Source organism: Mustela nigripes, chromosome 14 (genome assembly GCF_022355385.1).
Source record: "Mustela nigripes isolate SB6536 chromosome 14, MUSNIG.SB6536, whole genome shotgun sequence".
Lineage (NCBI taxonomy): Eukaryota > Metazoa > Chordata > Mammalia > Carnivora > Mustelidae > Mustela > Mustela nigripes.
Genome location: NC_081570.1, coordinates 23,636,467 through 23,659,958, shown reverse-complemented (window position 1 = coordinate 23,659,958; position 23,492 = coordinate 23,636,467). Strand labels below are relative to the sequence as shown.

The window sequence follows — 23,492 nt, the reverse complement described above, 5'->3', positions numbered from 1 at the left end:
TTATTGATTTCTGTACTGGAACTTGATTCTCAAGTTCCCTCCTTAAATGAGGAAGTAGAAAAGTGGGAATAACCAAGAGAGTAACTATGAAACTTTTTTTTTTTTAGCAGTAAAGAAGCTATTTTTACCTTGTTCACAGATATTTTGGACTCTAATTTGTGTAGAATTTAATGATACCTCTATCCTTATCAGCTACCTGGAACTGTATAGTAGGGGAGGGGAATTAACATTAATTTAAATTGTCTAATAAATTCAAGGAGCCAGATGTATACAGTTTTAGTTTGATAAGTGGAACTACAGGGATGAACAAAAAGAGTAGAACTATTATTTCCACAGAACTCTGATAATTTGGGAGTAAGTTATGAAAGATGAGTAGCTTTCATTTTGAGACCAGTTAACTAGAAGATTAATTAGCAAAGTTAAGATCATTTTAATAAGTCTATAAGATACATTTTTTCCTCAAATGGTCAGAATGCAGTAGATACAGTAGTACTTTACAGATAAAATTCCCTTATACAGGTAAATTCCCTATTTTTCTTCCTTGATAGTTGTGAGGATTTTATTCATCTGTTGTTTGAATAATTTCTGAATATTAAGTTAGGGTTCTTAGAATTACTCAGGGCCTTTAGTCTTTTCATAGACCCCATATCCAGTTTGTGGACAAATTTACCTTAAAGTCTATCTTTTTTTTTTTTTTTTTTTTAAATTTGACAGAGAGAGGGGGAAGAGAGGGTTGTTCATAGAACACTCCAAGCATGGCCCCACCTCATAACCTTTGCAACAGCTAATCCCTTTGCCTAGAATGCTCCTTCAAATATCTGTTTGGCTCACACCCCCAAGTCTTGGATAAAATGTCACTTTTTTTCAGTGAGGCCTTTCCTGATAGCCTTATTTAAAATTAGAAGCCCTCTCCTTTCTGGCACTGCAGTTTCCCCTCCTTTGCATTTTTCTCCCTAACAGTGGCATATTTTATCTTTTTCTGCCTACTGAGAATTTTCTTTTACTGCTCTTACTGCACTTCAAAGAGTACTAGGATGCATAGTACGTGTCTAATAAATAACTTGAATTATTAATAAATTCTTAATTAGCCAAATTGTAAGGAAGATGTTTTAACTCTTCATGAGAGTGAATTCTTTACTCTTGATAGGTTATTCATACTTATTTAAGAGAAGTGCAGGTGTCTTTGTTGAAGTGAGGTGAATTTGTTTTAGGAAAAACTTGTTGCAAGGTTTTAGCTGTATATGCAGTATAATGCTTTCATGTTGCCTGTTTCTACAAACCAAGCTGACTCAAATTTGCATGACTTCCTGTAGAATTTCTGGTAAGAAAAATAACAGTAAATGTATGCTTACTTGTTTTTCCAGACCTTTGCTTTGAGATTTTTTTCTTAGATCTAGACTTCTTTATTGTGTATTTATATTATAATGTACTGTTTTAATTTGGTGACTCCTGGCATAACCCATCAAATTAGAGAGTTTATTTTATCATTTACTTTAACTCGGAAATAGAGAATTTTTCAGTGGAAAACTTGATGTGAGTGGATTGACAGAATTTTTAAAAGGATGCTTAATAAGTTTGTGTTGCCCTCAAATTCTCTGTATTTATAGTTGAACTTAGAATTACAGTTGCCAAAGAAGAACCTGAATTTTACTCAGTAATTTAATGTCTTTAACAAAGAAGAAAACTGTCTGGAATTGTGTAGGAACAGGCCTGCCTGGGACTAAGAGTGACTAGCTCTCTCAAGGCTCTTTATAATCCTGTGGTTATAGCACTTTTGAGAACATGGTTAAATTGTAAATCGTTGTAGGGTGCTTTATCACCCTGGAATAAAAAGAAAAAGGTAATACATGTCCATGGGAAAAGTAAAATATTTCAGAAGCGATGCATAATGATAAAGTAAATCATGCTTCTGGCCTCCATCTCCGGTCCCCTTGATCCTGACAACCAGTTACCTCTTTGTAACTTTCCAGATAGTTGATGGGTATGAAAGCTATACATTACTCACAAATATTTCTCTATATACTGTTCATACCATCATGTGCTCTTTGCAGTTATTAGAGTCTCTTAGCCATCTTTCCATATTTCTTACAGATCTGTTTGATTCTTTTTAACATCAGCATAATGTTCCATTTTAAGAATCATGATTAAATGATGGTATTATATTATTTCATGCATTTGATTCTCATTTCATTTAGATGTTAGCACTAGAGTATTGACATAGGATATTTAAATTCTGACATACCTCTCTTCAAAGTTTAAAGTAGTCTCTGTTGTGTTATTGACTTAGTCTTACTGGTAGTACATTGTCTTAGTTTAGTTGGCCTCTTGCTCACTTGCTCTTCCAGCTTCCCCTTTCTTCATCTATTTCCTCTTTCTCCTTCCTTCTTCTCCTTAATTTAAATGGATTTCTCTGTCATAGACCATTCCTTCTAATCCTGCAGTGAAGTTATCTTCTTTGGTTAAAAATGCAACTATTGTATAGGAAATGGGAATGTCCCAGATTCAACATTTTAAAAGTTAGGTTCTATAAAAGATAAAATTACTTAATGTCAGAGAGATGGGTTTAGAAGAAAATTTTCCTATAAGATGTGTAGATGCTGAGTTTATGCTAAACTTTAGGGCTTTGTAATTTTTAGTACCTTCCAGCTGTGGTGGGTTATGGGTTTTTTTTTACAGACTGCTTTGTATTCTTATGTCTCTTACGCGATTAACATTAGTTCATCTGAATAGACAGGTGCAAGAGCATTTAACTGTTGATGTGTAGTTGAACTCTTGGGGCTGGGAGATGGAACAGAAGCTTGTTTTTTTTTTTTTTTTTAAAGATTTTATTTTTATTTGTCAGAGAGAGAGACGGAGAGAGAGTGAGCATAGGCAGACAGAGTGGTAGGCAGAGACAGAGGGAGAAGCAGCTCCCTGCCGAGCAAGGAGCCCGATGTGGGACTCGATCCCAGGACGCTGGGATCATGACCTGAGCCGAAGGCAGCGGCTTAACCAACTGAGCCACCCAGGTGCCCCCAGAAGCTTGTTTTTATCATACATCTTTTAACATTAATAGGACATACTGTTTGATTTGGTGGAAATTCCTTTGCTGGGGATTTTGTTATTTTTGTTAAGAATTGAAAAATTGTTAATTTTTTAAAGAATTGAAGTTTGTTAAGAATTGAAAATCTAATAATGAATTATCCTTATCCTTGGAAGTGGTACTTCCAAAAGGAATAAGATGGGATAAAACTTGCTCTGTTTGCTAAGTGGACAAACACTGGAGACTAGCTAGAAAACTTAATGCTAGAGCTGTAACCTTTCAAAACTGGCCATCACTACAAAGCTGGTCTTTCAGTGCCTTTATTCAGCTGACACACATATTAGCTGCGATAACATCATTAAACCAAAGGGATTCAAACAGGTTAGAATTTCCTTGTGTTTTGCTTTTCACTGCATGCAAACCATTGTTCTTTGAGTGGTTACTTTAATAATCTTTTCTCCCCTTATTTAAGGTCACAGAGTTGCAGTTCAACATCCAAGCAAATATTTGAAGAAAAGTTAGAGTTACATGAAAAAGATTATGACCTGAAAAATATGTGGATACCTCCATAGTCAAAATTGAAGGAAAAATTAATTGAGTTAGGAGACCTGGGTTCCTGTCTTTGATCTGCTACTAATTAGTGATGTGGTCTTAGTTAAGTCATTTTAACCTCTCTTGCTCCCAAACATCATTTTGTTTTTCTGTTTTCTTTTCTTTTCTTTCTTTCTTTCTTTCTTTTTTTTTTTTAAAGGTCAGAGTCATTGTTCTAAGTTTCTCCTAGCTTTACAATTCCTTGACTGTACAAGGAGTACTCTATCAAATGTGTAATCTAAGGTTCCTGTTTTGGGATTACAGTTAGGAAAGTGGTAGTATATATTTTTATTTTTCTTAGTTTGAGTATTAGAAGATTCATGATTTTACTGTAGTGTATAATTTCTGCTGAGGTATTGAAGTTCCTAGAATGCCGCTTTGAATTTCTAATTTCTTGCATATCTTTCGTATTTTAGGAACATTTGAGTTTTGTGCTTGTGTCCATGATAATATTGTTACAAGTATGTAACTTTAAAAATACAGTGTCATAAGAATATCATAAAAAGACTTGTGGATAGAATAGGCTTGAAAGTTTGTAGGCCTTGTTTTTTTCTTACAATTTCCTTTTTTTTTTTTTTTTTAAGATTTTTTTTTTTTTTTAAAGGGGTTAACAGGAAGGCAGAGAGGCAGGCAGAGAGAGGCAGGGGTGGGGGGAGGGAGCAGGCTCCCTGCTGAGCAGAGAGCCGGATGATGCAGGGCTTGATCCCAGAACCCTGAGATCATGACTTGAGCCAAAGGCAGAGGCTTTAACCTCCTGAGCCACCCAGGCACCCCTTTTCCTAAAATTCTTAATTGTATTTTCGTTTCCTCCTGAAATGGTTCTGTGGTACTTACCTTTCATGTCTTTTTCTATCTGGTCACAGTCATCTTTTCAGAGACTACTAAATAAGCATTTATTGGTGGGTTAGAGAAGACACAAGGGAAAGAACTTAGACGTTGTCCCTATTTCCAGAGCTATCTGTTTATTTATTTATGAAGATTTACTTATTTATGTAATCTCTACACCCAACATGGGGCTCAAACTCATGACCAGAATCAAGAGTTGCTTGCTGTACCGACTGAGCCAGCCAGGGTGCCCTCAGAGCAACTTATGATTTTGTTGATTCTCTGACTGAGATAACTATAAAGATTACTGTGTTTCAGTACAGCAGGCCCAAAATAATATAAAAAATTCTGCCACTTTTCTTTCTCACCTTGTTTTTGGTATGGGGAGGAGAATGCTGTGTTGAATCGATGACCTTTAGGTGCTTTTGTACTCTTGAGATAGTGATGTGATGTGAGAAATAGTAAAAAGGTAAACTGGACTAGGAGTGCCTGGGTGACTCAGTCAGTTGAGTGTCCGATGCTAGATTTCTGCTCATGTCATGATCTCAGGGTCGTGAGATAGATCCCTACATCAGGCTGTGTGTTGGGCTTCAAGCTTTCTTGAGATTGTTTGACTCTCTCTTTCAGGGGAAAAAAAAAAAGGTAAACTGGACTAGAAATGAGAGAATGGGATTTATGCATTAGTTGAGGCAGTAGGCATTACTGTACATTAGAATAAAAACCCTTTGATTAACAGAAGATATTCACCTTAGAAAAGTCACTTCTCTTTCTTCATCCCTTGTAGGTAGTAACAACTACTTAGAGTTGTAAGGAAAATAAATTTTTTCAAAAGCACTTTATGGACTGGTGTTATAATTGGGGGGCCAGTGCATATCCTTTGGATAGAAAGAATTAAATCCTCAAAGTGGAATTTTGGTAAATACCCTTTATCCTTTTACCAGATGTATCTTTTCTTTTTCTTAAGATTTTATTTATTTACTTGACAGAGGGAGAGCAGCAGAGGGAGAGGGAGAAGCAGGCTCCCCGATGAGCAGGGAGCCTGACATAGGGCTTAATCCCAGGACCTGGGATCATGACCTGAGTCAGAGGCAGTTAACCACAGAACCACCCAGGTGCCCCTATAGATAGATGTATGTTATTTTAAGCAAAGTGTCTGTGTAAAGGACTGAACCATCAAAGCAGAAGAATGCAATCATTGTGAGCTTTATGAAGAGTCTATGGAGGGAAGCTTTCTTTAAGGATCTTTTTTTTTTTTTTTTTAAAGATTTTATTTATTTATTTGACAGACAGAGATTACAAGTAGGCAGAGAGGCAGGCAGAGAGAGAGAGAGGAGGAAGCAGGCTCCCTGCTGAGTGGAGAGCCTGATGCGGGACTCGATCCCAGGACCCTGAGATCATGACCTGAGCCGAAGGCAGCGGCTTAACCCACTGAGCCACCCAGGCGTCCTCTTTAAGGATCTTTTAATAACTTTTTTTTTTTAAAGATTTTATTTATTTATCTGACAGGGAGAGAGAGTTCACAAGTAGGCAGAGAGGCAGGCAGAGAGAGAGAGAGGGGTAGCAGGCTCCCCACTGAGCAGAGAGCCCGATGCGGGGCTCGATCCCAGGACCCCGAGATCATGACCTGAGCTGAAGTCAGAGTCTTAAGCCACTGAGCCACCCAGGCGCCCCAATAATAACTCTTTTTTTTTTAATTTAACTTTTTTTTAGAAGATTTTATTTATGTATTTGACAGGGAGACAGAGAGGGAACACAAGCGGCCTGGGTCGGGGGGAGTGGGAGAGGGAGAAACAGGCTTCCTGCTGAGCATGCAGCCCAGTGCAAGGCTTGATCCCAGCACACTGTGATCATGACCCAAGCCTAAGGCAGACACTTAACAACTGAGCCACCCAGGCAACCCTAATAACTCTTTTAAATGAGCTTGAAAGAGGTGCCTGGGTGGCTCAGTGGGTTAAAACCTCTGCCTTCAGCTCAGGTCGTGGTCTCAGGGTTCTGGGATTGAGCCCCACTTCGGGCTCTCTGCTAGGTGGGGAGCCTGCTTCCCCCTCTCTCTCTGCCTACTTGTGATCTCTGTCAAGTAAAAATAAAATAAATGAACTTGAAAATAAGGTCACTTAAAAATGACTTGAGTTACAAATATTCTTACGAATACAGAAATTTTGTTGAACCCTCTTTTGAAAAAGAAATCATACTTTTGAATTTCTGACTTTTAAAATTCTTGGTATACCTTTTTAACATTGTCTTTGTAGATGACAGTAATTAAGAATTGGTGGCATTTCAGATGTCTTTGGATTCATAGAGAACGTATTCTTGACTTTGAATATGTTTACTGTGCTGTCAGTCTCCAGTTCATTTTACTTATGCTTTTCTCCTCTAGGTTTTTCGTTGGGATATACGTTGCACATTTATGGCGATTCTGAGCGTGAGGGCAGACTTCTGCCAGGCTCAGCACAGCGTTTTCGCTGACAAGTGAGCTTGGGGGTTCTATGTGCCATAATTAACCTTGCCTTGAAGACTCTGGACACCAAGACTGGCCTCAGAAATAGTTGGCTTTTTTTTTTTTTTTTTTTTTATTACAAGCATATTTCTTTTAATGACTCCAGTAAAATTAAGCATCAAGTAAACAAAAGTGGAAAGCAACCTACACTTTTAACTTGTCTCACTAGTGCCTAAATGTAGTAAAGGCTACTTAAATTTTGTATGTAGTTGGATTTTTTTGGAGTCCGAAGGTATCCATCTGCAGACATTGAGGCCCAAGTTGAATTTGGATTCAAGTGGATTCTAAATACTTCTGCTTACCTTGAAGAGAGAAGCTTCTTAAAGAATAAACAAGTTGAATAGAGCAAACACTGATCGATAGTAGGCATTTTAGTGGTCTTTTTTAATGTTTTCTGCTGTGAAACATTTCAAGATTTATTGATTTTTTTTTTTTTTTGGTCATTTCCCCCATCACACCCATACACGCACGCTCACACTTTTTATTTGCCATAATGAACCGTCCAGCCCCTGTGGAGATCTCCTATGAGAACATGCGTTTTCTGATAACTCACAACCCTACCAATGCTACCCTCAACAAATTCACAGAGGTAAGACTGCAGTTTGGTCTACTTTTTGGGTTGATTGATCGGTACAGTTATAAATGAACAGCATTTTGAAGGCATCTCTTAACCCAAGGCTGTTTATTTCTTTGTTTGGAATATGGATCATCCTCCTACTAATCTTTGTTTGAATTGGGTTGAATTAACTATAACAGATTTTTAAAAGAACATTTATGGAATTTGGGGAGACTTTAGAAATTATCTAGTTTTTCAATATCCTTTCTACATAGCAGTTCATCATATTTTTAATAATAAAAATAATTAACATTTATTGAACACTTAGTATGTATCCAACATTACAATAAGCAGTTTTGTGCATTATATCATTTACTACTCAAAATAGCCCTATGAGGTATAGGTACTGTTACTGTCTTCATCCTCTAGATGAGGAAACTGAGTTTCAGAGCAATATGGTAACTTAGTAATTTACCTCAAGGTATACAGCCTACGGTAGAACTGTGTCTGACTCAGAAACCCATGTCTGCCTCAAATATTCTAGCCTCTTTTGATGAAAACGTACTCCAGAACTACTTAGCAATAGTAACCATCATATACACGGATTAGAACCTTACAGGGAGGAAAGGTATTTTAGATAACATTTTTATGTCAGATCCTTCATTTTCTCTGCTATATTTATGGAGTAGTCTTAGCTGAATGAACTCCTAGGGATCCTAAATCCACCCCTCTCATGTTACAGATGGCACAGTAGTTCAGAAGAGGTTTTGACTTGCTTAAGGACACAAATACTTACTATAAAAATTTCTGTTACAACCTTTCAGTGAATGGCCACTGTGGAGTTCATTTTAGTAGGATTTTATCTGTACTTTGAAATGTTTTAAAATTATTGACTCCATGTAATACTAACAACTTTTCCTGTGTCTGTTTTAGAAGGCCTTTCTGTGAGAATTAAATTCCTTTAGCAATTAAAATAACTTTACTCTTTAGATAACAAAATGATAGATGGACACTTTTTTTTCTTTTTCTTTTCTTTTTTTTTTTTTAAGATTTTATTTATTTATTTGTCAGAGAGAGTGAGCACAGGGAGACAGAGTGGCAGGCAGAGGTAGAGGGAGAAGCAGGCTCCCTGCTGAGCAGAGAGCCCGATGCGGGACTCGATCCCAGGACGCTGGGATCATGACCTGAGCCGAAGGCAGCCACGTAACCAACTGAGCCACCCAGGCATCCCTAGATGGACGCTTCTTATAGGATAGCATTGTTCCTGCTCATTTATACTTAATTCCCAGAGCTTCTTAACTTTGTGTACACAGTGTACAAGTTGATTCCAGGCCTGTGTGCCCTTAGGTTGTTCAGTCACCTTTAAGCCTCGTTGAATTATGTGATACTATTTTCAGCCTATGGATTCCTTGGCCATAGACTCCAGAAGTGGCAGAGGCCACTGTCCTTTAACTATAAAAAGATGTTAGTGGCCCACTGAAAATAGGTGGTCACTGGATTAGGCATGCAGTAGGAAAATTTTTAAAGGAACAAGGCTGCTGCTTTTTTTTTTTTTTTAAGATTATTTATTTATTTATTTGACACAGGGAGAGAGATCACAAGTAGGCAGAGAGGCAGGCAGAGGCAGAGGGAGAAGCAGGCTCCCTGCTGAGCAGAGAGCCCAATGTGATGCAGGCTCCATCTCAGGACCCTGGGATCCTGACCTGAGCTGAAGGTGGACGCTTAACCCACTGAGCCCCCAAGCGTCCCAAGCAGCAAGGCTTCTGGCTTTGATGGTATATATGTAGGCTTCGTAATATGATACCACTTTTAAATCTTAATTTCAAAATTACCTCTGTTTTTTCATTTTATTGATTTTTTAAAAGATTTTGTTTTTAAATTAAACATTTTTTTTGAAGATTTTATTTATTTATTTGACACAGGGAGAGAGTGAGAGAGGGAGAGAGGGAATACATATATATATATATATATATATATATATATATATATATATATATATATATTTTATTTATTTGACAGAGAGAGCGCGATCACAAGTAGGCAGAGAGGCAGGTAGAGAGAGAGGGGAAGCAGGCTCCCCATTGAGCAGAGAGCCTGATGCAGGGCTTCGTCCCAGGACCCCGATATCACAACCCGAGACAGGTGCCCCAGGATCACACTATGTTTTAAAAAATCTTCCCCCATCCTTTTTAGTATTATTTTTATAGCTGTCACAGTATCCTTTATGAATGTGCCATATTATGTTACCCTGTTTTTGGACTATTCATCTTTCCATCTTTTTACCATTCCAAACAGCCCATGTTGAACACACTGGTACCAAAATATTTGGGTATATCTTTAATTACTTTGTTAGTATAAATTCTCAGAAGTAGAATTTCTAGGTCAAAGTGTATTGTGCTTTTATAGTTTTTGTGACGTTACCAAATTGTCCCTTTATAAAGGTGATTGTGTTGATGCTTCCAGTAAGAGCCTGAGTGTTCATTCTATATGTTGCCACAATGAGAATGATTTTTATCTTTGTCTAAAAATGATGTCTCATTGCTTCAGTTTATTTTTAAAGCTTTGGTTGCAGATTCTAAAAGTATGATACCTTGTATTTGTCTTGTATTTGTCTTCTTTAAAGGAACTTAAGAAGTATGGAGTGACAACTTTGGTTCGAGTTTGTGATGCTACATACGATAAGGCTCCAGTTGAAAAAGAAGGAATCCACGTTCTAGTGAGTGTGTAGTGTTTTCATCTTTCACTACAAACAAGTAGTACCTTTTTAAACTTAACTATTTTTAAAATCAGGCCCTCAGAAGTATGCTTTTTTTTTTTTTCTTTAAAGATTTTATTCATCCATTTGACAGAAATCACAAGTAGTCGGAGAGGCAGGCAGAGAGAGAGAGAGAGGGAAGCAGGCTCCCTACTGAGCAGAGAGCCCGATGCGGGACTCGATCCCAGGACCCTGAGATCATGACCTGAGCCGAAGGCAGCGGCTTAACCCACTGAGCCACCCAGGCGCCCCAGTAGTATGCTTTTTAAGCTTATAGGAGATACGGTGTTGAAAACAGTCTTTAAAAGGTTTTTGAATTGGCAGTTTTGTTCATTTGTGCCCTTAAAGTCTATGTATGTGGAGTATTTTCAACAATGAAAAGCAAAATTGAGTGTACACTTATTTTAAGAAAATGGAAATTTGCATTTTGTTTTCTCTAGGATATTATTGCAATATTTAGCTTTTGTATCTAGGCTACTGGTTTGAATCTAACTAATTTCCATCAGAAATTTTTAAGTCACATGGAAATACAGTTGGCTCTTGAATGTGAGGTTAGGGGCCCGACCAATAGCATTATATAGCAAAATACATTAACATGTATTTTGTATGTTACATGTATTATGTGCTATATTCTTACGATAAAGTTAGCTAGAGAGAAGAAAATTTTATTAAGAAAAAATAAGAGAAAATACATTTATAGTACTATACTGTGTTTATTAGAAAAAAATCTGCCTGTAAATGGACCCACACAGTTCAAACCTGTGTTGTTTGAGGACCAGCTGTATTCTTTCTGACTTTGCAAACACTAATTCGTTACTTACTGTTTTGTGGATAAACCGATAGGGGACAGAAAAGCCTAGAGAAGAGGTTAAGATGGGAGAGGGCATCTTGCTTCTGACACTTTGTGGTAGGTTTCTAAGAAGGTTTTCTGTGATTAGGTTTCTTTTATTTTCAGTTTGAACATGAAGCGATTGGAATTATTTTAAATTCCTCCTTAGTCTCTAAGTACACTATTTCTTTTATTGGAAACAGGAGTCTCAGATTAGGTAAAATTTTGTGCCTTCTTGCCTATAAATAGTTGCTTGAAGCTCAAGAGCATGTAATGAAATGACCTTGTAGTCTTAGGTGTTTTAGTAGGGTTCTTTGATTTAATTGTGGGAAGACAGTATTGTAGGAAGAGAATAAGAGAATTAGAGAGTTTTAAGGTAGTTGGTTAGGAAGAAAGTAATAAAGAAGATAGTGGTAGGAGGTTATGTTCTTTTTTTTTGGAAAGGTCTGTAGTCTCTATGCATTGGTCAGTAGTTGGGAAGGCAGTTCATGCAAAGAAAATAAATGTCCTGTTGGTAAGGCAGTTGTCTTATATCTGATCCATAAAGTTTCCTTACCTCCATTTGGTGAAACACAAAAACTAAATAGCCAAGCATTATGTTTTTAAAAAATGTATTTTAATAGAATGCCATGGTAATGATTTGCTTGTATTGCCATTTCTAAAGGACTTTAAGGTGCCCTGGCTGGAAGTCATTGGGGATAGGTATAAACATGTATAAAATGTAATCTTGTGTTTAAAGATATAAAAACAAAATTTTAACTTCTGAAACTAGGTTGACTATGAGTTCTTTTTCCTATATTGTGAGTATGTTCTCCAGTGGGCAGATGAGAAATCAGTTTGTTTTGACAGATGGCATGGATGAGAAAATGAACTGTGGGTTGACTATAGTTTGTTTGAATCAGTAATGTTGGTAAACACTTCTTTGAAGTAGAAGTGAACTAAAGAACTTGAACTAGGATGTTGAAGATAATGGCGAGTCTGGGATTTATTCTGTGCATTTAAATTGACACTTTTGACACTTTGGTTTATTAAATAGCTGTGATCAGATAAAATTAAAAATCTAACATTTAGAATTAAGCTTGGAATTTCTTTCCTTTTTCCAGAGGGTTTTTTTTTTTTTTTAAGATTTTATTTATTTATTTGACAGACAGAGATCACAAGTAGGCAGAGAGGCAGGCAGAGAGAGAGGAAGCAGGCTCCCTGCTGAGCAGAGAGCCCTAGGCGGGGCTCGATTCTAGGACCACGGGATCATGACTTGAGCAGAAGACAGGTTTTAACCCACTGAGCCACCCAGGTGCCCCCTTTTTCCAGAGATTTTAAGTGGATTGTTTAATCTACTTTTTCTAGGTGAAGAAAGTTTAGAATATTTTGTGGTTTTATTTATTTATTTATTTTAGAGAAAGAGAGAGAGTGTGAGTGGGGGGAGGGACAAAGGGAGAGAAAGAATCTCAGGCAGACTCCATTCTGAAACCAAGTCAGATGCTCAACTGACTGAGCCACCAGGTGCCCCTGGAATACTTTATAAGAGGATATCCCCCAAATTAGACCTTTAAAGTCTTTTAACTAATGTTCTTGCAAATCAGAGGCATATTGGGAAAGACTAATGGCAATTTCAGTTATGTGAGTTTGAAGTTCAGACAGTTCTAAATAATTATTTTAATGATTTTTTTATAGAAACTGCTTAATATGAACAAGTGAAGCATATTTCACATTATTGTTACTTAACTGGGTGCATTTTAGGTAGTATTAGAGGAAATAAGCTCATATTGTAAGGCACTTGCTTACTGGTTTTACTGCTATTTACAGTTAAACTTAGTGACATTTATAATGATAACACTGACAGCCCTTTAATTATGGGATGTAGTTGACAAATCAAACATAATGTGTTGTCACGGCTAATGGGCTACATGAAGTGTTCTAGCGGTGCCTGTGATGAGTGCAGAATCAATTTAGTGCTTTGTCACTTTTTTTTTCTTTTTCTTTCTCTAGCATCTTAGAGTATCCTTATCCAGCCTCATTAGAGTAATCTTATGTTTAAAAAAAAATTCCCAGTGTTTTTGCATATCTGTTCTTGAAGCTGGATGGGAGTAGGGGAATGCAAAATGTGAATTCTCTTCCCTTCTTTCCTTAAAGCTGATTTATGTTGGTTTCTTGGGCCCTTTTTCTAGGTAGAAAGGAAGATAAACCCTGCCTAGATGCTCATGGGGTTGGTCTTAATTAAAAAACAACCCAAGGGGTGTCTGGCTGGCTCAGTCAGTGGAGCATGCAACTCTTAATCTTGGAGTCGTGAGTTTCAGCCCCACCTTGGGGGTAGAGGTGACTTAAAAACACACACATAAACAAATTGATGAATGTAAAAAGAAAAAGGGATACTTGGAAAAAAGGTCTCCATTTGCTCAGGAGCCTATCCTGTGGCACTGTGCTTGTTAAATGGGATATGTATAATTTAGGCAGAGCTTCAAAAATATTTAGTACTTGGCTATTTATTTATTTATTTTTAAAGATTTTATTTGTTAGAGAGTGTGCATAAGTATGGGGAGGGGCAGAGGGAGAGGGAGAAGTAGACTCTTCTCGCCAAACAGGAAGCCAGATACATAGGCCCCTGGGATCATGATCAAGTCGAAAGCAGATGCTTAACTGACTGAGCCGCCGAGGTGCCTCCCTACCCCATTTTTAAAATATATAAGCACAAAGATGGTAGTATATTTCTGTTATGATATGCTAACTACTGGAGATTTCTTATGAAAGAGCCTTTCTCTAAAGAAAAGGCATCAGAGCTTAGAGCTCTTTGGGGATAATCCTCAAAATATTTGTAGAGATCAATGAGATACTACTTGGTATACTTCTGTGCCAGAGTGGACTTTTAAATTATATTGACAGGTGTTGTATTCTCTCATACTTTGCCTAGGCCTTAGTAACAGTCTCCATTATGTCTAATTATTGCTTTATTCAAATAAAAATATTTGAAGAACACTAGTTTTTTTTTAACCACTCTGATAAGAGATTTCTATAAGATAAAATTAGATGCTTACAGTGCTGACATGTCATCTAGAAGGTTAAGTTACTTGGCAACTTTTGATCTTAGAACAACAATTTTGATCTTAGAAAAAAACTTCAGGGGCGCCTGGGTGGCTCAGTGGGTTAAGCCGCTGCCTTCGGCTCAGGTCATGATCTCAGAGTCCTGGGATCGAGTCCCGCATCGGGCTCTCTGCTCAGCGGAGAGCCTGCTTCCCTCTCTCTCTCTCTGCCTGCCTCTCCATCTACTTGTGATTTCTCTCTGTCAAATAAATAAATAAAATATTTAAAAAACAAAAAAAAAAAAAAAAAAAAAGAAAAAAACTTCAGTAGTGATCAGAATTGTGTTATTAAGAATAGGTATGTATTGGGTCACCTGGGTGGCTCAGTCGATTGTCTGCCTTCAGCTGAGGTCATGATCTCAGGGTCCTGGGATCAAGCCCTGTGTTGGGCTCCCTAGTTCAGCAGGGAGTCTGCTTCTCCCTCTACCCTTCCCCCTGCTTGTATACTCTCTCTCTCTCTCTCTCAAATAAATAAATAAAATCTTTAAAAAAAAATGGAATAGGTATGTGGGGGCAACTGGATGGCTCATTCGGTTGGGTCCAACTCTTGATTTTGGCTCAGGTCATGATCTCAGGGTTATGAGATTGAGCCCTGTATTGGGCTCTGTGCTGTGCATGGAGCCTGCTTAAGATTCTCTCCCCCACCCCCTGCACCCACATCCCCTTAAAAAAAACAAAACCAGGTGTATAAAGTATAGTTAGTTCAGTTTGATCCACCCTATTTCTGTGCAGCTGTTCTGCATTAGATACTATGCTGCAAAAAATAACAGTGTAATATAAAAGATCTTTTCTTTCCAGGATTGGCCGTTTGATGATGGAGCGCCACCCCCTAATCAGATAGTAGATGATTGGCTAAACCTGTTAAAAACCAAATTTCGTGAAGAGCCAGGTTGCTGTGTTGCAGTGCATTGTGTTGCAGGATTGGGAAGGTAAGCTCTTACCTTTGTCTCAGAGTTCATTATCAAAAATTTCACTTTGGTAGAAGTTTTGTATTTATTACACCAAATATGTAATTACCTGAAGGAAAAGGAAATGAGAGCAGAAGCTGGTTTAATGGTTTCTTTTTTTTTTTTTTTTTTAAATTTTTTTTTTTTTGACAGAGATCACAAGTAGAGAGAGGTAGGCAGAGAGGGGGGGGGGGGAAGCAGGCTCCCTGCTGAGCAGAGAGCCCAATGCAGGGCTCAATCCCAGGGCCCTGGGATCATGACCTGAGCTGAAGGCAGAGGCTTTAACCCACTGAGCCACCCAGGCGCCCCTGGTTTAATGGTTTCTTAAGGCAGCTTTTTGTGTTTCGTGGGTTGTCTGCTTCTGACTTAGTGGATGATGGCTCAGAGATTGTTTTTAAACTGATTTAATGTAATTATCTTATATTTGAGCTAAAAATCGGTCTTAATTCAGTATGAGTTTTTTTCCTCATTATTTCACATTCTAAAAGGCTTTGAAAATGGGTCTTTGAAATGGGCAACAAAATGGAAATAATTTTAGATTCCGAAGAATCTATATGTGGTTAATTTTGGATTGAGATGAATGGGAAGTTAATAGGTGCAGAGCAGATGGCTGAACTTTAAACTTCTGAAAGGAGATGTACGGAGAACGAAAATTAACTTTGATTTTAAAACCTTTTTCCTTGAGCATTGCATGGAATGGTGTTGCAACATTCTCATCAACAGCAGATTAAATGCCAATTTATCATGTGCACTTTGACTCAGAACATTAGTGCAGGCTGCTCTTGCCTCAAGGTGGTGGTGACTCAGATTATTAGTCCTGCTCAGCCCTTTGTTTGCCCTTTTCCTTTTTTTGCAGTTTAGTGTGGTACAGTTTCTTCTTCAGGGTCAGAAGTTCCAGTCCTTACTCTGAAGGGTGAAGGTAGTGTTCTAACTTGACTTGGGCAGTTTTATAACTGGTAGCTATCCTACAGGTAGCCCAGAGTTGGTACCATGTAGTGGACATTTTGAAACATCATTTCCCTTGCTAGATTTTTGTCTGTGTGTGTATTACTATTATTTTATTGTTAAGGAATCTGCTTCTGTGACTGTCCTGAAACTCAGACTGGGTGTTAACAGTGATGAGTCCTGGAGGTAACTACACTTTACCTGGACTTTATGGTTATAACCACTGTCTTCTCTCTCTACCTCAGCTGTAAACCCAGACTCATAAGGCTTCAATCCTTGCCTTCCTGTTCCTGAAAGATGCCAGATCCAACTATGTTGGAGACTTTTTCAGAGGAGAAGACAGCTTTGTCTTCCCAGAAGACAAACCCTCTACTTTGCTTTATGAAGCAGATAGCATCCCCAAACCACAGATAGGTTGAGACCTGCTCAGGCCTCAGTGTCCCTTGTTAGATGTTAAGAAAACTAAGCCCACGTACTTACAAAGAGATCTGTTCTTTTTTTTTTTTTTTTTTTAACTTTTATTTAGTTATTTATTTGACAGATAGAGATCACAAGTAGACAGAGAGGCAGGCAGAGAGAGAGGAAGGGAAGCAGGCTCCCGGCTGAGCAGAGAGCCCGACGCGGGGCTCCATCCCAGGACCCTGGGATCACGACCCGAGCCGAAGGCAGAGGCTCTAACCCACTGAGCCACCCAAGCGCCCCAAAGAGATCTGTTCTTAATGACCAATTCTCTAACATCTTACTAGCTCCAGAAAGGATTTTGTTGAAGAACTCTAGCAACTTTTTAGCATTTGATGAGGAAAAGATATTAAAATGGGTTTGTAATGAATTTCTGAGACACTCAATATAGATGACACATTTGGTCTTTTTTTTTTTTTTTTTTTTTTTTTTTACTGTGATGTTGGTTAAAGACTAATGAAGAATTTTTGATGACATAAAATGTGAAAATTTGAGATAATAACGTGATGTTTTAAAGAATAAAGATTTTGTTTAGAAAGAGTACATGCCTGCAGGGGAGCAGGGAGGAGCAGAGGGTTAGGGAGAGAGAATCTGAAGCAGGCTTCACAGCCAGTATGGAGCCCCCCACAGGGCTTGATCTCACGATGCTGAGATCATGACATGAGCCAAAATCAAGAGTCCAGCACTTAACCTTCTGAGCCATTCAGGCGCCCCAAGAGTAAAGATCTCTTAATGAAGATACAGAATTTAGTGCTTTACTAGAAGTGGATGACACCATAGAAACTCTCCTTTACTGTATAGGGAAACCAGATATTTAGTATAAGGGAAAAAAGGAAAGCTCAAGCTTTGCATTATTTTGGTAGTATGTAATTCTGGATTTTAAAAAAAGTCTTTCAGTTTGCCTGGGTGGCTCATTCGGGTAGGCATCTGCCTTCAGCTCAGGTCATGGTTCACAAGTCCCGGGATTGAGCCCCGCATCGGACTCCCTGCTCATTGAAGAGTCTGTTTCTCCCTCTTCTCCCTTAACCCCTCTCAAGCTTCTCTCAAATAAATACATCTTTAAAAAAAAAAAATTCCTTTAATTCCAAAGACTTTTGGATATTTACAGATGGGTTTCTCTCTGTAGGGCACCTGTGCTGGTTGCACTTGCTTTGATTGAATGTGGAATGAAGTATGAAGACGCAGTTCAGTTTATAAGACAGTGAGTATAAAGTTTTATGTTCAGAAACACATAAAGCAAGACTATACAAGAAGAAGGAATTATGGAAAGTACCCTTTGTAGTATGGAATAATTTGTTGGCTTAAAAGATTGTTTGATTGAAGAAATCAAAAGGAACAAGTGGTAGAGAGACTTGTAATAGTACTGTTGGTTCCCAGATTTAAAGATTTTCTAATTTAGGTGGCAAATTTGGACACTGTAGGATATGTCCAGTATATGACTTGAATATCTAGGAATCTTTAAAATGAATAGCTAGGTAGTAGTCTTAAGTGATCTAGTGACTTTGAATGGATGTCTAAAATACCTTCCAAATGTACCTAGGACCAAGAGGCAAGGAAGAGAATCTATAAAGAAGCAGTTAATCACTTAGGACTCTTAGTGACCTGTTCAGGCACAAAATCAGGATGATATTGCCCAAACAGAATCTTGGCATCGGTCTGGACTAATGGGCCATGTTATTTTATTGTCCATAATTCTTTAGCAGTCACTATCTTGTCCTTTCTCTTTCAACCTTTTCTTTAAAAAAAAAAAAAAAAAAAAAAGGAAAGAAAGACTGTCATAAGAGGGCATAAAATGTATGGTAGCAGCTCTAGGAAGGTGACATATTTCAAGGAATGCCATCTGGGTCTGCTGCTGCTTCATACACTGCTTGCTCACTCATCAGCCCTTCCTCTGAAGAAGTGATAAGGTATAGGAAATATGCCCTTTTTTAGCTGTGTGGAGTTAGAAAGGCCTTAGGCCATAAATAATGCATTTCAGGGAGTCAGACAGCTCTTTTTTTTAACATGATCAAGTTTGTCATTCTTGTATTTTCAGAAAAAGAAGGGGAGCATTCAATTCCAAACAGCTGCTTTACCTGGAGAAATACCGACCTAAGATGCGATTGCGCGTCCGAGACACCAATGGGCACTGCTGTGTTCAGTAGAAAGAAGTGTAAACAAAGGCTGACTTGATTGTACATTTAGAGGGAACTCTTGGTACCTGGAAATGTGAATCTGGAATCTTAACTGTGTCACCAAAGTAGTGATGGATTCAATACTCCTCAACCACTTTCTTAATGATTGGAAAAAAGCAAACAAAAAAGAAATCCCTCTATAACATGAATAAAATGTTTAAGAAAAGAAAAAGAGAAAGAAAAAAGGGATTAATTCAGTGAAGGATGATTTTGCTCCTAATTGTTGGAGTTTGAATTTCTGCCAGGATTGAATTATATCAAAATCTCCTGTCTTTTTTAACTTTTCAAAATAGGTCTCTAAGGAAAACCAGCAGAACATTAGCCTGTGCAGAACCATCTGTTTGGGGAGCACACTTTTCCATTATGCTTGGCACATAGATCTCCCTAATGTGGGATTTCTCTTTCTTTCTTTCTTTCTTTCTTTTGTTTGGTGGTGGTGGGTGTATATTTTCCCACTCTTCTTTCCCCATCCCTCTTTTTTCCCCTAATACATGTTATAGATGGAATAGGAGAAGCCCTTGTTGCTGTAGATGTGTGTGCAGTCTGGCAGCCTTAAGCCCACCTGGGCACTTTTAGAAAAAACAAAACAAAAAAAGAAAAAAAGAAAAAAAGAAAAAAAAAACACCAAAAAAAAAAAAAGCAGTGGCATATATATTATATGATCCAGATGGTTTGTAGTCTTTCCTGATGATGGGGTGTTCATGTTAGTTTCTTTTCTTGAAAACCCTATTCAACATTAGGCAAAGTAGCCAAGAGCCTTTCGTTTTGGTTTTTATTTCGGTAAATTAGTGGGGAAATAGCATTTTAAGAATAGTCTTTCTTCTCAAAGAACTTGGCTGAGAGTCGAATTTTTCTCTTTTCCAACCAATGAAGCTAAGTGGGTATCCCAGAAACTTCTGTTTTCTGAAGGGGAGCACTCCAGGCCATCACTAAAGATGTGTCCAGGCAGAGAGTTAGCACACCTTCTACACTTTCTAGAATTGTGGGTTTGTAGCATTACTCTGATTTTCTGTTAATGATCTCAGAGAATGCTGGTAGTTTAAAATTTTTATTTAGGACTTACTTGTACTATGAATTTTCAGGAACAGTAAAAGGAATAACAGCAAAGATAGGATATTTTGGACTTGAGAAATGCCTGGGATGTGTACTCTCCAAACCACCCCCTATATGTACAGTTCAGTTTAACCACTGATTGCCTTGTTATTTTCTTACTAGGTTCTTTTTGGGATTAAAAAACAAAATGCTGGTTTAAAACCAGCAATGCCTAGTGAGTGTGTGTCCACAGGCCATACAGGGTAGAAGAGAGACAGAAAGCAACCCAATGAGTAGTGAAGAGATTGTTGCTAATGAAATGGTGTACTGTCATTTTCACGGATTCTTTGCCAGGTTCAATGTGCTGATCTAGAGAAGCTGTCTTCTCCTTTGCAGAAGGCAGTAGTGACCGGGCTGCATTGACCAAGCAAGTTGAAGTTCACCATCCAGGGCTCTTGCACTCGTCATCTAAATATTACTTAGTAATGCTCTGCTTCTAAGGATTTGTATAAAGGCTTAGGGTCATCTTATCTTGCTGGAATTTGCTATGCAGAGCCACAAACTTCCCGTTTTTTTTAGGATCAGCTAGGCCAGTAGGAATGGACTGGGACCTTGTCTCACACTGATGATACCTCAGATGTTGGCTGGCTATGTGAACTGCCTATTTCCTATGCCGGAGTTGTTTTGATTTTTAACTAAATGAATATCTGTAGATTCTCTCCTCTCCCATCCCAGAAAATAAAACAAAATAATGCTTTTTGAAACTTTTTAGAATTTTAAAGTGAAAAATGATGGTACTCTCCAAAATTCTTTGTTTTAGAACCTGACAATAGATTCCTTTACATAGGTTCAAGATCAAAATAGCATCCCTCTAAACTCAGACTGTCTATTGACTTCAAGGGTTTTGATCAATACAGTAACAAACTTTTTCCCTTTAACATGCTCTGATTTTTGTTTGTGGGGAGTGTGTGTGTGTATGTGTGTGTATATGTGTGTGCAGTGTCCAGCAGTATCAGTGCCTGCCTGAGATAGGAAAATTACATTCCTGGTTCTGTATGAGAAGGGTGTATAAAGCGACAAGAAACATTATCCCTCATTTTGTTTTAAATTACATACTAATGTTAATTGTTCTCAGAACTGGATTTTCTTCCTCAAAATTAAAAGTTTTTTTTTCTTTTGGATTTAATGAAGTATTGCTAGCTGAAGCCAGTTTGACATGGTGAGAGAGATGTCAGACTGATGAAAGGTATGCAGCCTGATTTAAAACCAAACCCCGAACCCTTTTAAAGAACAATAAAACTTATTTTACATGCTGTTTGTCTGTGTATCGTTCTCCACCTCATGTTGAATTTCATTTATGTCTCCTTAGAAAATTTGATATTCTCAAGGCCTGTTCTGTTAATTACTGCAAGGAGGTGAAATAATTAGAGGTTGGGAAGTTCAAAGATTTCATGCCGCCCAGGTATTCAATAAGGGTAAACTTAACTGGAGTTGGGATACTTCTGGTACATTTTGTGGTTTAGTTCTTGGACACAGCACTGTAGGAATTACTCATTTTATCTCATTCCAAGGGATTTGTTTATACCATAGATTGTGATAAAGCAGCTTTTTACTCTTAAGACTCTTAAGAGAACAGTGAGAAAAGAGGAACCTTGTATATCATAGGACTGAGGGGTTGAAAATTTCCCTTAGACCATGGGCAAGTGTCCATCCATTCAGAAAACAAGCTTATCTGCTAAGGTACTAAGAATGAGAAGACACTTCCCACTTTGGCGACTAGTCTAGAAGAGGAGTTAGAGCTGTAGATGTTAAGAACAGGGTAAGCGGATACATGGGTGACTTACAATTCATTGATCTCCTACCTATTTTAAATTTCCCACCTCCTGTTTATTACCTACCTTAGATTCAGTGGTCCACTGTTAAATTCACTCATGGTGGCACAGCAGATTGCCCTGCCCCATCTCTTGCTTCATTATACTTGCCTGGCTAAGCTCCATTCTTGGTTAAGCTCAGTCCGCCACCTTATATGCACTTGTGCAACTGAACATGCTGACTGTCTCTGTGTTTAAAGTCATGACCTCCGGGCGCCTGGGTTGCTCAGTGGGTTAAAGCCTCTGCCTTCGGCTCAGGTCATGATCTCAGGGTCCTGGGATCAAGCCCCACATCGGGCTCTCTGCTCAGCAGGGAGCCTGCTTCCCCCTTCTCTCTCTCTGCCTGCCTCTCTGCCTACTTGTGATCTCTGTCTGTCAAATAAATAAATAAAATCTTTAAAAAAAAATAAATAAAGTCATGACCTCAAATAGACCTTAGAACCATCTGACAGTCCTGCTAATTTATTTACTCTTCAACTTGAAAACACCTTAGATGTTAATACTTTTCCCATTCTCTCAGTTTCCACGCTTTTTTTTTTTTTCCCCCTAAACTTAGAAAAAAGAAATAAGGAAATTTCCACAGGCTCCTGCCATCACATCTGCTTACCTACCTGCATTTCTGCTTGTACTTTCTGTCCTTCCTCCAGTCACAGATGGTCCATGCTCTCCACAAGGCAAGATCTTCCAGTTGTGTACTAGATTCCATCCCCATTCGAGGGCACAGATTGAGACATTCTGTTCATTAACTTCCCTCTGCTAGGTCTTTCCCATCAGCCCACCACATACTGTTACTTTTTCCATGTTAAAAATGAAAAAAAAATCCTGTTTGGCTCACACTCCTCCCCTTTGCTCTTTATAGCAAAACAAAACTGAGTTCTCTAACTGCATGCTGTACTTTTGTCTTTTTGAACCCACTCCAATGAGGAGTTGAATTCAGTTGAAATGGCCCATGTAAAGATCACTAGAACCTCTATGGTTCTTAATCCAATGGTTAATTCTTTATCCGTAACTTTTTTTTTTTTTTTTTTTTTTTTTACATACTAGCATGTAACATGGCTGAGCACTCCTTTTTGAAATGCTTTCCTCATTGACTATAGGAGGAATGGTACCCCAACCCCCACCCTATGTTCATATTTGAAGTCCCTGGAACCTGTAAATAATGCTACATGGTAAAAGGGACTTAATGGCTGTAATTAAGGAGTTTGAGTTGGGGAGATTATCTCATTATCTGGATGGGTCTAGTTTAATGATGTGAGTCCTTACAAGCAGAGGATCTTGGCTTAGATCAGGAGATGGGACTAAGGAAGAATGGTCTGAGAGATGCAATGTTGCTGGCTTGGAAGGTCAGGAAGGGGGCCTCTAGAACCTGGAAAAATCAAGGGAACATTTAATCCTAGTGTCTCTCAAAAAGGAGCTCGGCCTCCCAACAGGAGGTTGGGCTTGATTTTAGGCCTGTGTGGGACTTCTGTAGAACTCTAGGATAATTAACTTGTGTTTTAAGCCACTAAGTTTGTGCTAATTTGTTACAGCTGCCATAGAGAACGAACACAGATTTTTGCTTTCTAGGACAGACCTCATACCCAAGTTTTCACCTAGTTTAGCAGCAAACACCTCCGCTTAAAGTTCTGGTTCTTCATTATCTCCACTACTGCTCTATCTGCCTAGACTCTCTTCTCTGGACTCCAGACCCATTATCCAAAGCCTACTTGACATCTCTTGTGGATGTCCTATTGTTGAAATGATTTCAATTCCTGCTCAGCTGTAATTTCAGTGAGACCTTCCATTACCTTCACTTGAGAATTGCCACCCCTGTGCCATCGGCCTGTCGTCCTGCTGTGCTTTCCTTTTCCCCATACTGCTTACCACCATTTCACAAACTATTGTTTGCCTTTCTCCACCAGGCAGAAGCCCC

The 23,492-nt window shown here is 38.3% G+C and overlaps 1 protein-coding gene across 4 annotated transcripts in view; it reads left to right on the top strand.

Annotated features, from left to right (window-relative positions):
- Positions 1–21,024, top strand: part of PTP4A2 (protein tyrosine phosphatase 4A2) — a 31,224-nt gene extending 10,200 nt beyond the window's left edge. For all 4 annotated transcript variants that reach the window (XM_059376995.1, XM_059376992.1, XM_059376994.1 and 1 more), the window contains 5 exons: positions 6,816–7,524; positions 10,115–10,207; positions 14,951–15,081; positions 17,630–17,704; positions 18,539–21,024. In XM_059376995.1, coding sequence (XP_059232978.1) covers positions 7,429–7,524; positions 10,115–10,207; positions 14,951–15,081; positions 17,630–17,704; positions 18,539–18,647 — 504 coding nt within the window. In that variant the 5' untranslated portion in view covers positions 6,816–7,428 and the 3' untranslated portion in view covers positions 18,648–21,024. The remainder of the gene's footprint in view (positions 1–6,815; positions 7,525–10,114; positions 10,208–14,950; positions 15,082–17,629; positions 17,705–18,538) is intronic.
- Positions 21,025–23,492: the final 2,468 nt, after the last annotated feature.